We start from the raw sequence: 11947 nt of genomic DNA, 5'->3' as shown, positions 1-11947 counted from the left end.
GATGGGGCCAGACTCTTTTCAGTGGTGGACAGTGATAGGACAAGGGGCAACGGGTACAAACTGGAACACAGGAGGTTCTGCTTAAACATGAGAAAAAACTTCTTTATTGTGAGGGTGCCAGAGCTTCTATACCTAAAAAATAAGTTTTTTAAGCAAATCTCTCACATGAATCCAGGAGCTCTACTATTGAGAGAGGCAAAATGTAATGTTAAGATAGCAATATCTTAGCAGAGAATTGCTCAGTTTGTTAGCTGCTGTGGTAGCCAACAGAAATGTGTAAGCAACTTCAGTTTTCTAGTTTTGTAGTTAACCCCCCTGTCCTTTGGGTTTAGGGGGACAGTTTCTATGGAGAAAGATGTTTGAATCCTTTTCTGTGGAGCATCTATGCACGCGATGCTGGCTGATAAGTTCCAACACTCAAATCATCTATTTAATGATTTCTGATTTTTTTTTTTTGGTGAAGAATATTATAGAGATGCTTTGAAAGCAGTGAAAGAAGAAAATGACAGACTTGTTGAGAAGCACATGAAGTTATGTAAGAAACAAGCCCTTGAGGTATTTCTTCTGCCTTTTTTAAAAGTGCTAACTGCATCATAGTTAGGATTCATTTACTCTGCAATAACAATTATTTTAACTCAAATTAGGACTTGGAACTTTTTTAATAACTTAAGAGTAAAGTAAATTGCAAATCTTACTAAACATGGCATTGGTTATTGTTATATACACATGTACTTTTTAATTTTATTTACAGCAGACTAACAATGAGTAGATGTGAGGGCATTTTACAAACAAGGTGTGGGAAACTGGGGCACCAGAGACTGATACGACTTGTTCAAGAACATGTCACTTTTGCTGTGACCTTGATTTTGACATTTGCAGAGATTTCAAAATACAATAACACAGTAAAAGATTGTCTGCATGGAAATTATGATAGTTGAACATACATCAGTTTGAATTTACATCAGTTTGTTTAAATATACAACAGTTTGGGGAAAAAAAAAAAAAAAAGAAGTTGTTTTGTACTTGTAAAGTACAACATTTTTAAGTGCCGAAATAGTGCAGTCAACAGTAGTTGGGTGTTGGACTAGATGACCTTTAAAGGTCCTTTCCAACCCAAACCATTCTATGATCCAGTAAAATTTAGGCTTATTGATACATAGATGATTTTTTTTGTCATGACTGTCAGCTCTGATTTGGAAACATGATTTACAAATATTTACGGTGATGACTTCTTAAAGGCACAAAATGCAAACTTCAGTACAAATCACTGGTTGGGCTCATTAGATGTTTAAATTCCCTGACTTCAGTGCTGGAATTTTCAGTCATGTGAGAACATAATCCAAAGGCCTGTGTTTATGGTGGTCTACAAGAGCATCTTCCCTCCCAGTTGTTCCTTTCCTCTAACTGACATTGATAATTAAATCGTAGCCTTGGCTAATTAGCATAGACCTGTACATGTTTAAGCCACTTGTTGTAGATCAGTACTGCCTCATTTGTGATTTTTCTTGTGTTTCTTAATAGCTAAAGGTTTGATTTCCTGAAAACAAAGATTGGAACAGTAGTGGGAACATAGCAGAACTTGTTGGGCAAAAAGGAAATATCCTATTTTAATATGGGAAATTATAAAATAATGTAAAATTGCTTGACATACAAACTGCACTAGGCAGGATGATGGAGAAGAAACAGCTGGCCTTGTGGATTAAATCCCCTTGTCATCCCTGAAGGGATGCTACAGTCTGTTGTGTGAATCTTTCTTAGTTATTTCTTGCTAAACAGCAGAAAGTTCTTCTTTATAGTGTGCAGCACTGTCGGAGTCCTTCTTTCAGATGAGATGATCTTAAATTGTGTTTTCTCAGAATGCTGTAAGATACTTGGACAAAAACAGTTGTAGAGAAGTTGAAGAGAATGAATGGCTAAAAGAAGCGGTAAGACAATCACCTGCACACAGTTTATAATGGTAGTTCAGGTCTGAAATACCATGGCCAACAGCCATCACTGGTTCCAGTGATGGGTCTCTGAAGATGTTCATAGGAAAAGGAGAGCAATTTTCCTGTGATTAATTTGTAATCCTGAGTAACAAACAGTATTCAATGGTGAATAAAGGTAAAGGTGAGCATCTGCTTTCAGAAATGAAGGACCCTTTTTCTTGCCCAAGCAGTTACAAGAAGGTCTACAACATTCCATACAATTAAGTATTAAATCTGTGGAGATTGTGATATTATATCATGTAAAGGTTCAACCGTGTAGGTATCTGAAGAGTGTAGTTTTGAATTGCATTACAGTTCTAGTGCTGCCATATTGACAGAAAATGGATATGGATGTTGGAAACATTTTTGGAGAAAGGGCTTGAGTCAGCTTTAAATAGGAGATAATAAAGAAACCTTGGAGATTGGTACACTAAAGAGACTAAAATTTGCTCTGTACAACTGCCTGAAAGGAGGGTGTAGAGAGGTGGGGGTGGGTCTGTTCAACCAAGGAACAAGGGACAGCACAAGAGGAAATGGCTTCCAGTTGCACCAAGGGCAGTTGAGATGGGATGTGAGGAAGAATTTCTTTGCTGAAAGGGTTCTGAGGCATTGGAAGGGGTTGCCCAGGGACAGTGGTGGAGTCCCCATCCCTGGAGGGATTGAAGAGTCGTGCAGACACAGCGCTGAGGGACATGGGTTAGTCGGGGACTTGTCAGTGTTGGGTTAATGATTGGACTCGATGATCTTAAAGGGCTTTTCCAATCCAGGCAATTCTGTGAAAATCAAAATCTTATATCATTGTAACTGATTACTTGATAGCTTTTATACTGTCCTTTAGTGGCAATTCAGAGCTATATATTAGATAGCTGTAACTTTTCTTATCAAGAAAAATCTTATTTGTGAGTTAAATTTACGAAACTGATTTTTCCATAGTGAAAGTTTGTTATTGTAATTGTGTTCCAATTAATACAGGTTCTTTGTTGCAATCAAATCTAAGCAAGAGATTGGAGGGAGGAAATACCCTTCCCCACCTTTACAACCTCACAGTTCAGAACTGAGCAAAACTTTTTTGGAAATTCGCTGGAGCACCTCTCCTATGAGGACAGGCTGAGAGAGTTGGGGCTGTTCAGCCTGGAGAAGAGAAGGCTCCGGGGAGATCTTATAGTGGCCTTCCAGTACCTGAAGGGGCTACAAGAAAGCTGGGGAAGGACTTTTCATAAGGGCAGTTAATGACAAAACAAGGGGAAATGGGTTTAAGCTGAAAGGGGGGAGGTTTAGATTAGATATTAGGAAGAAGTTCTTCACTGTGAGGGTGGTCAGACACTGGAACAGGTTGCCCAAGGAAGTTGTAGATGCCCCCTCCCTGGAAGTGTTTAAGGCCAGGCTGGATGAGGCTTTGAGCAACCTGGTCTAGTGGAAAGTGTCCCTGCTGATGGCAGGGGGGGTGGAACTGGATGATCTTTAAGGGCCCTTCCCACCCAAACCAGTCTGGGATTCTATGACTTTTCAGTGCCACATGAACAAACCTGGCAGAGGTTTCTCCATTTTACTTCCTAGTTTAAGATACTTACCAGTATGCAGGGCTATGACTTTCCTTCTTCACCTAGTCGAGCTCTGAGCCTGTATCTTTAACTTTCCAGGGAGGGTGTCCAAACTGCAGCTTCTGAGGCAATGAGTAGGGGTCAATAGGAAATAATTAATGTTTTAATCTGTATAAACAAACAATCTATACATCCTACCACTGAATGAGTAGGAATTCCCTTCCCATCTCCCTCTCTCACTGAACGCTTAGGAATTTTACAGACATTAGGCCATGTCAACAAGGGAGATCCACTTTGGAGTACTCAAGTCCTGACAGACCATCACCTCAGAGTGGAGGGATTTTGGTTTCTTTCCTCTCAACTAGAAGTTTCCTATGTTATGAATTAGTTTCCTGTGTTACTAGTTTCCTAAGCTATGACTTAATGCTTTGAATTATTGTGGAAAACAAAACTATTACCACTTAACTTCTCCAGTCCTCTGAATACACCCATTCATTTTCTGTGCTTTTCTTATACAGATTAAATATTTTCTTTCAGGCTAATCGTTATATGTACCTGTCAGACTCTTCCCATATTTCCTTTGGGGAGATAAACCAAAAATTTAAGTTTTGTCCCAGTTCAAATTTGATAATTTTTTTTCAGTTTGGCCACTGAATTGAAAAATGACTTACCAAAATAGCCCTAAATTAGTTACATCCAAATTTGAACAGATTTGGAGACTTCAGTCACATTTTTCCATGGTTACTGTGTCACACCAAGATGGTGCAAAGCTGCATCACCTCATCTTGCCAAGCCACATCCTGTTGCTGGTTAATGTCCTGTCATTTTCACCTTTTTTAATCCCTGGGAGAAATGAGAACTAGTTAACTGCAAATTTGGATGATTGTAGCTGGGTTAATTTGGCTTTGGTGAGAACAGATGCATTCAGATCACTAGGTACTGTTTCTAAACGTGTGTGTATGGCTCAGATTTCTGGGAAGTAACCTGTCCCATAGTATGTCCCACTTCCCAGTGAAGGGGTAAGAACTTGCTTGTACTTCAGGAAAAGTAAGAGGAATTGTGGGAACTGAATAACTGGTATCCTTTGGTTAATACAACTTTATGGCAATATGAGGCAATTACCAGTCCCAAAGAAGTAGAACCTGGGGTTTAGCCAATGTTGTGGCTGACTTGGACTGAAAGCTTCACTAATTCTGGATAAGAAGGTTTTGTGTATAAGCAAGAATTAGAAAAGCAACGTTTGCTTAGCAAGAGCCTGAATTTAAATCTACAAAGAAGATTTTTCTCTCTTAAAGCTCTGATGTGAAAGCAAAAAAGAAAAATCCTGAGTTTCTGTCTCCCAGACCTGTTTGGCCACATGAAAAGGTTCTGCTATCAGGGTTGCATAGCCCAAATGTTTGGCTGTGATCAACAGTGTTGTGGCAGTAAAGGGTTCTAAAAAAACCTGTGAGAGAACCAGAGAGGCCTTCCCTTTGTCTGAAAATGTGTCTTTATGTTTCCCCACCAAATGCACAGTGTTGCTGATACAGCTGCATTCTTTCTAGGTATGCACTATTAATATAGGTACTTTGAAAACCTTCCAAAATGGGTATAATCTTTTTAAGATGATCCTTTTGGTTTGGTTTTGTTTGTTTTGTTTTGTGTTTTTTAAATTGTCAAAAGGTTAAGAGGTACCAAAAGGAAGTAAGTGATTTGAAAGCCTCTATTCAGCTGCTGGAAGAGGAAAATACCGCTTTAGTGACAAAACTGATTGATGGCAAACTTCAGTATCTGAGAGGACCCAGGTAAATCCAGACTCAAAAGTGATTTAATTATTTTAAAGAACACAGTGCCTTCTCCTGCCTCTAGAGCTATTTGGGCTCTCCCACAACAAAGCCAAGGTAACTTCCTAGTTGAGGAGAGGCAGGATTTGACCGAGTATGTGTAGGACTTAGGTCTCTGAAGGATGGCAGTGATATTGTAACCTCTCAAATTCCAAAATTCAGGGAAGGAACTGGGATCTTTAATAATCTATTAAGGCTTAGCAGCACTCACTGTCTTTTACTGGGGATACCATTGGGACTTGGAAATAGTTTCTTTCCGTTGTAATTTTCTCAGACCCAGCTTCTCAGACCAAGTGCTGAGTACTAGATTTTTCCTTTACTGTTGGCAAAATGTTTAAGGATGTGAAGATTAATATGCAAATAGATGGAGTTTTGCAATCTCAAGTGAAACAGATGACCTGGTCCTGAGTAAGGAAGAGGCCTTGGGATTGGTCTGTCTCTGGAGGCATCTGTGGTATTAGTTTCTTTTATATTGAAATTATTTAACTTGTTCCCTAGAGAAAGATTAATTTAGCTGTAAAATGTCAACACTAATGGTATCAAAAGTACAGTGTAACAATGGGAATGATCCATCTTCATTTTCCAGTCCCAGCTCAGTGATTTCAGCCGTATTGCATACAAAGAGTTCCAAGTCTTAAGAAGTGACCATTTTTCCCTCCTCTCCAAACTTTGGACTGCTTTTAAGTGAGAACTGCCAGCTGCGGTTTGAATTTTGGACTGACTGGAGACTATAACATTTGTTTTCTTTTAGTCTCATGGACATAGTTGAACTTAGGCACTAAGAATAAAAAAGAGCAGCTTATTAGCCACTAAGCTACCTGGCTGCCTCCATTGCATTTTTAAACCATTGCACTATTCTGTGTTTGTGGTTAAGCAGCAAATGGCTTTCAGAAAGAGTGCCCCCCTCCCCCCCAAAAAAAGATTGCACAGGAAAATTTAGAGAGAAAATTAATACCTTTAATATGAGTCTCACTTTTTATTATTATTATTTTTATTTCATAGGCATTTGTTTCTTACCCAGGCAGCTGGTTTGCAAGATGAATTTCCTAAGGATGAAATGAAAACAGAGTATAGAGAGTATGCAGGTAATGCACATGCCAGCAGTTTATGGGAACTGATAAGTCACTGAACATTTAAGCACTGTTTATTTCTTAAGATTTTTATCAAACTGCCTGTTTTACATGGTGAACACTTAATTTCCCACCTAATTGCAGCCACGACAGAAATGACAGACTGGAGTTTGCATTAAGAAAACAAAACCACAATCTACCTGTAATGAAGTTTAAAATTGAAATGGGTATTTTGATTGTTGAATGTAATCCAGCTAGCCTGGAATGTGGCTAATAGGATCAGCCATCCTTTATGAATATATGATTCATATCTTAATCAGATCTTTACTGATCCATATAATCATAACTTCATTATATCTTGTCCCTGAGAGGACACTCTTGAACTCTACGCTGGCTTTCACTTGAAATCTACATGGCATGAGTCACTCAGCTCATAAAAGATACACTGGAGTTAAATTATAAATAAATTCCCAGTAAGAGCAGACAAAGCTGCATGGAGATCAGCCTGAACTGAAAATCTTGGTAAGCAGTAATAAATTTTGGGCTGAATCTCCATTTATTCAGGTAGGTGTGCCCAGGAAAAGGTAATATCATTAGGCAAGAAGAATTGCATGAGTTTGCTTATCCATTCACGGTGGTTTGTATGGATTCCTTAATATCACATTTTATTTACTGACTTTGTGCGAGTAGAAGAAGGAGTGGGGAAAAAAGGACAAAATTAAATCAAAGAGGTAAGTTCCAAAAAATTGAAACCATACAGTTCTGAATGTGTGAACAAGTCTGTTGAGGTTCTGATCAGTTCCAACCATAGGTGGGTCTTTCTGGAACCATCAGGCATCAACCAACATGTTGACTAAGACTTCTGAATTAGATATAGGTTTATTTTGAACAGTTCATCTCTATTACCTTTGCCAGACCTTTACAATAGTTACTGGGAGGAGGAGGTTTTGTTCCAGTAAGCTGGGGTCAAGTCACTGTCCCAGGCAAACATATAACTCAACAGTCCATGTCCAGAATTGTCTGTCATCCTGAGAATTATTCAGCTGCAAATGTGAGCTCTTCAAGGGAGGTATAAGTGGGCTAGCTGTGTGTCAGGGACTCGTATATATGTACATATAGAGATATATACATTCATATAGAAAAAGTTTTTATTTGTTTTTGCTGCCTTTCCTATTTTTTTAACTATTCATGGCTATTTGCCTTCCAGTACCTGAAGGGGCCTACAAGAAAGCTGAGGAGGGACTTTTTATAAGGGCAGTTAATGACAGAACAAGGGGAAATGGCTTTAAACTGAAAGAGGGCAGGTTTAGAATAGACATTAGGAAGAAGTTCTTCACTGTGAGGGTGGTCAGACACTGGAACAGGTTGCCCAGGGAAGCTGTGGATGCCCCCTCCCTGGAAGTGTTTAAGGCCAGGTTGGATGAGGCTTTGAGCAGCCTGGTCTAGTGGAAGGTGTCCCTGCTGATGGCCGGGGGGTTGGAACTGGAGGAGCTTTAAGGTCCCTTCCAATCCAAACCATTCTGTGATTCTATGATATAGGATTTAAGTTGAACTGTTAAAAGCTAATTTTTCCCCTGCCCTGTCCCACAGACCCATTACTTGTAACTTCCAAGCAATTTCAGTCCCTGATCTTGATCAGAAATTGTGAACAGAAATAAACATAGAAAAATCAGTGAGCAAAATCAACATTTGGCTTGGATTGCCAATTAAAAATCTTACCAAGCTGTTAATTATATCACACTGGCCAAGTCATGTTAAAGATTGCAGGCAATGCTCGTACTGAATACTAATTCTGATCTTCATAAAGCTCAGCAATTACATACACATCATTGTTCATCTCTTTAAAAAGCAAAAGCAGATGGAGATGAAAGCCTCAGAAGTGCCACAGTCCCCTCTCAGAAAAATAAGGCTTTTGCAAAGATTCCATCTAAAACGGAGGAGAAGCCTCGAGACAGTGATGAGGAGCTGATGAGGGAAAAGTGTTTCGCTCCAACTCTTCGTAGCTTGTTGTATGAAGAAGAAAAAGATTTCCAGGTATGAGTTAAAGTAATTGAGTCTTTCACTGACACAGCCATATTTCAATGTGGAGCATGAGGTACTGCCGGGAATGTTCTATTCCCAGTGGTGTTAGGGCAGAAAAAACTCCTGCATCTTTTACTTACTGTACAATTCAGATGCTTAATCACAGGCATCTGGTGCTATTTGAGATGGTGAGGACACTCCCTGTCCTTCAGATTCTGGGCCAAAAGAGCAGAGGTTCTGCCACAGAGGTCAGCCTCACATGGATGTTTTGGATGCTTTAGGGCATTTGTGATTGATAGCATGAGACACGTTGTTTTGGCAATAGAATGGTGTCCTAGGAGTCAGCATACGTGCGTGTCAGGATGAAATTCCCCCCAGAAAGAATTCTGAATGTCACCTAGTGACAGTTGTCTATGGTTTGGCAACGACTCATTTGCTTGGATGCTGGTCCTTTAGAGTTGATGTTGCATAATAGCATGAAAGGATCAACAAATAATTTGTTCCTTCAACAGAAAGTCAGGATGAAGGTGTTCCTTAGTGCAAAATACACAGGTTGAGAAAATAAACATGTACAGGTTATATCTAAATAGGCAGAGTTTGTGTGGTTCTTGAAAGAGGTGGTGGCACCTGCTTCAGGAGATCCTTGATCCTAGGTTGCAAAAAGATGCTTCCTGGCTGTCTGTGATACTGCACTCTTGAGTTATGAAAAATTGAATAGATTTCTAAATAAACTAATTACTCTCAGAAAATACATTACTCTACATCATCAATTTCTACTGCAAATTAAAGGAGATGATATAGACATGGTGCAGACTGCAGGGCTTGCTGTGTACAGATGCTTCTCCGCAATGTTTCTTTACTCTTGAATATTCTATTCAAACATATTTAACAATGAGTTAAAAAAAAACAAACAAACCAAAAGCCAAACAGCAGCAGCTCTTTTTCTAGACATTCAGCATTAGTTTAATAGCCTGCAACTTGTGTTCAGAGAAATCATCCTGTTGCCTTGATCAGAGACTAACTGAAGGAGTGCTCTGTCCTGAAGAGCCATTATATAGAAAAACTGAACATTTAACAAAAAACAAACCCCAAACCATCTGTCCCGGTGTTTGTTTCCTTGCAGTGGTTACCTTGGGAGAGGAATACTAGCTTTCCTTCTTTCTTTCTGCTGTGAGTGCTGCAGAAAGCAGAGGGACACTGAGGGACAGAGGTGCTGCTGATATTCTTGTACTTTGTAACCACGAAGGTTTAACTGCAAACAGTGGTGTTGCATTGGCAACTGTCATGAAAGCATTTATTAACTCGAGGGGATTGAAGAGCCTGCAGTGTTGGGTTCCTGCTTCCCTCTCCCTGGCCTTGGCTGCACAGTCCTGCTCCTGCCCTCAGGGAACCTGTCGGGCACATCGGCCTTTTCTGTAGCTGATTCACTCGCTAACCCAGCAGAAAATCTTGCCTTTTTCTCTCCTCACGAATTACTTTTCTGTTGGGTTAGTCAACCGAATGGACTCAAAGGTTTGGAGAAGACCAGAGCCAGCACAGACGTGGTAGAAGCACATGGGTGGACTTGGACCTCTCTCTTTTGGCAGTAGTGAGCTGTTGGATTAGTTTAATTCTTCTCACAGAACTGAACTTGGGAACAAAATTTGGTTTGCGGAGAAATTGTTATTGGTGAAAACGAAACACACAGGAAAAGAAGGGAGCAGGGCTGCAACCTCCTAAGATGACCTGGCTTGTAAACCAAGCCCATTAACACTGACATTGCCAAACATGGCAACCCCAGGGCAGCATCTTCCCAGGAGCTTTTAAAGCAAAAGTTGCTGGGGTTTTTTTGAAGAAAAGCTGCTTTTCAATTTAATTGCAGAAGAATAATATTCTGTCTTCTTAAGGAATACTTAAAACTGGATCCTCTGGAGACAGAGCTGATGTGTGTGGTTGGAAGAGCCATGCCTATTCATAAAGAACCAGAAGAAACACCAAGCACGAGCCACAAAGAAGACGGCATTATTGGTAAATCAGATGGGCACATCACAGCTCAGATGATTAAGGCCTTATTTGAAGAAAAGGTTGGTTAAAAAGAGACAAGCTATGCTGTTAACATAGAAATGTAACACTCTCAGTTCATTAAATATTTGTTCTGTTCTTCATTTGCTCTCTTCTTCAGTATTTGCTCTCTTCTGTGGCACTGGGCTTTGTGGAAACTATTTTTGAGTGTTTAAATCATGATTTACACATAGAAGTTTAATGAGAGGTATGTCTGTGTGCAGATGGCTAATTAAAAGGTCGCTTTCCTGACCACTGTGAGAACTCTCGTGCACTTCTTGGGCTTCTCAATCCAAGTAGGTGCACATGTATCTAATACAGGATCCAAGTTAATGTTTAGTTTTTGTGGTCCTCACTTGCAATCTGTCAGAAGTGGAATTCCCTCTTGATCAGACACAGAATGGGTAAATGCAGGCTGCCATAAAATGTAAGACCTGTTACAAAATACATTAGACCCTGCTAAAGCAGAATCTGATTGATCCAAGCACAATGCAACTAGTGCTAGAAATGGAACGTTTGAATACATTTTATCTGTCTTGATAAAACCTCTAGTTAAATATATTGAAATAACCAAAAATTAATTGAAAAAATAAAAAATTTAAAAACCAGAGCATAAAAGTCATCAAAGTCTTAAATTTTACATGTTTTTTTAGAACTGGCTGTCCCTTTGGTTTGTGGCTAGCCTCTCTGAACATGTGTCTTGGTGCATTGAATCAGCGAGGGGTTTTTTTTCCAGTCTCATTGCACATCCTGGACACCCTGTACATCAGGAATACACAACAGAGTTACTTTCCACAGGCAGCAGCAGACTTCTGACCTGTGCATTTCCTATTTAGAAACCTGTGAAAGCATTGAATACTCTTGATTTAAAACTTCGATGGGTTAATCAGCTCTGTGGACACTGGTGAGGCTGCACCTCGAGTCCTGTGGTCAGTTTTGGGCCCCTCACTCCAAGAAGGACATGGAGGTGCTGGAGCGTGTCCAGAGAAGGGCAACAGAGCTGGGGAAGGGTCTGGAGCACAAGTGTGCTGAGTTCCCGGCTGAGGGAACTGGGGTTGTTGAGCCTGGAGAAAAGGAGGCTGAGGGGAGACCTTCTGGCTCTGTCCAACTCCCTGAAAGGAGGGTGCAGAGAGGTGGGGGGGGGTCTGTTCAACCAAGGAACAAGTGACAGGACAAGAGGAAACGGCCTCAAGTTGCACCAAGGGCAGTTGAGATGGGATCTGAGGAAGAATTTCTTTGCTGAAAGGGTTCTGAGGCATTGGAAGGGGTTGCCCAGGGCAGTGGTGGAGTCCCCATCCCTGGAGGGACTGAAGAGTCGTTTAGACACAGCGCTGAGGGACATGGGTTAGTCGGGGACTTGTCAGTGTGAGGTTAATGGTTGGACTCGATGAACTTAAAGGTCTTTTCCAGTCCAGGCAATTCTGTGTCCCTGCTGTAACTCAGCTGAGTTACTGCAAAGACTGAGGTGACTCCTAGAGCTGGAG

General features: G+C 40.4%; 1 protein-coding gene across 1 annotated transcript in view; it reads left to right on the top strand.

Annotated features, from left to right (window-relative positions):
- Window positions 1-10495, top strand: part of CCDC83 (coiled-coil domain containing 83) — a gene marked incomplete at its 5' end in the record, with an annotated part of 14077 nt that extends 3582 nt beyond the window's left edge. The window contains 6 exons of the mRNA XM_010162131.1: window positions 464-555; window positions 1857-1925; window positions 5171-5292; window positions 6334-6416; window positions 8251-8435; window positions 10310-10495. Of these exons, the coding sequence (XP_010160433.1) occupies window positions 464-555; window positions 1857-1925; window positions 5171-5292; window positions 6334-6416; window positions 8251-8435; window positions 10310-10495 (737 nt within the window). The remainder of the gene's footprint in view (window positions 1-463; window positions 556-1856; window positions 1926-5170; window positions 5293-6333; window positions 6417-8250; window positions 8436-10309) is intronic.
- Window positions 10496-11947: the final 1452 nt, after the last annotated feature.

This window comes from Antrostomus carolinensis, unplaced genomic scaffold, assembly GCF_000700745.2.
Source record: "Antrostomus carolinensis isolate BGI_N321 unplaced genomic scaffold, ASM70074v2 scaffold6472, whole genome shotgun sequence".
Classification (NCBI taxonomy): domain Eukaryota; kingdom Metazoa; phylum Chordata; class Aves; order Caprimulgiformes; family Caprimulgidae; genus Antrostomus; species Antrostomus carolinensis.
Note: the sequence above shows the minus strand (reverse complement) of the source record. Positions and strands in the feature narration are given on the sequence as shown.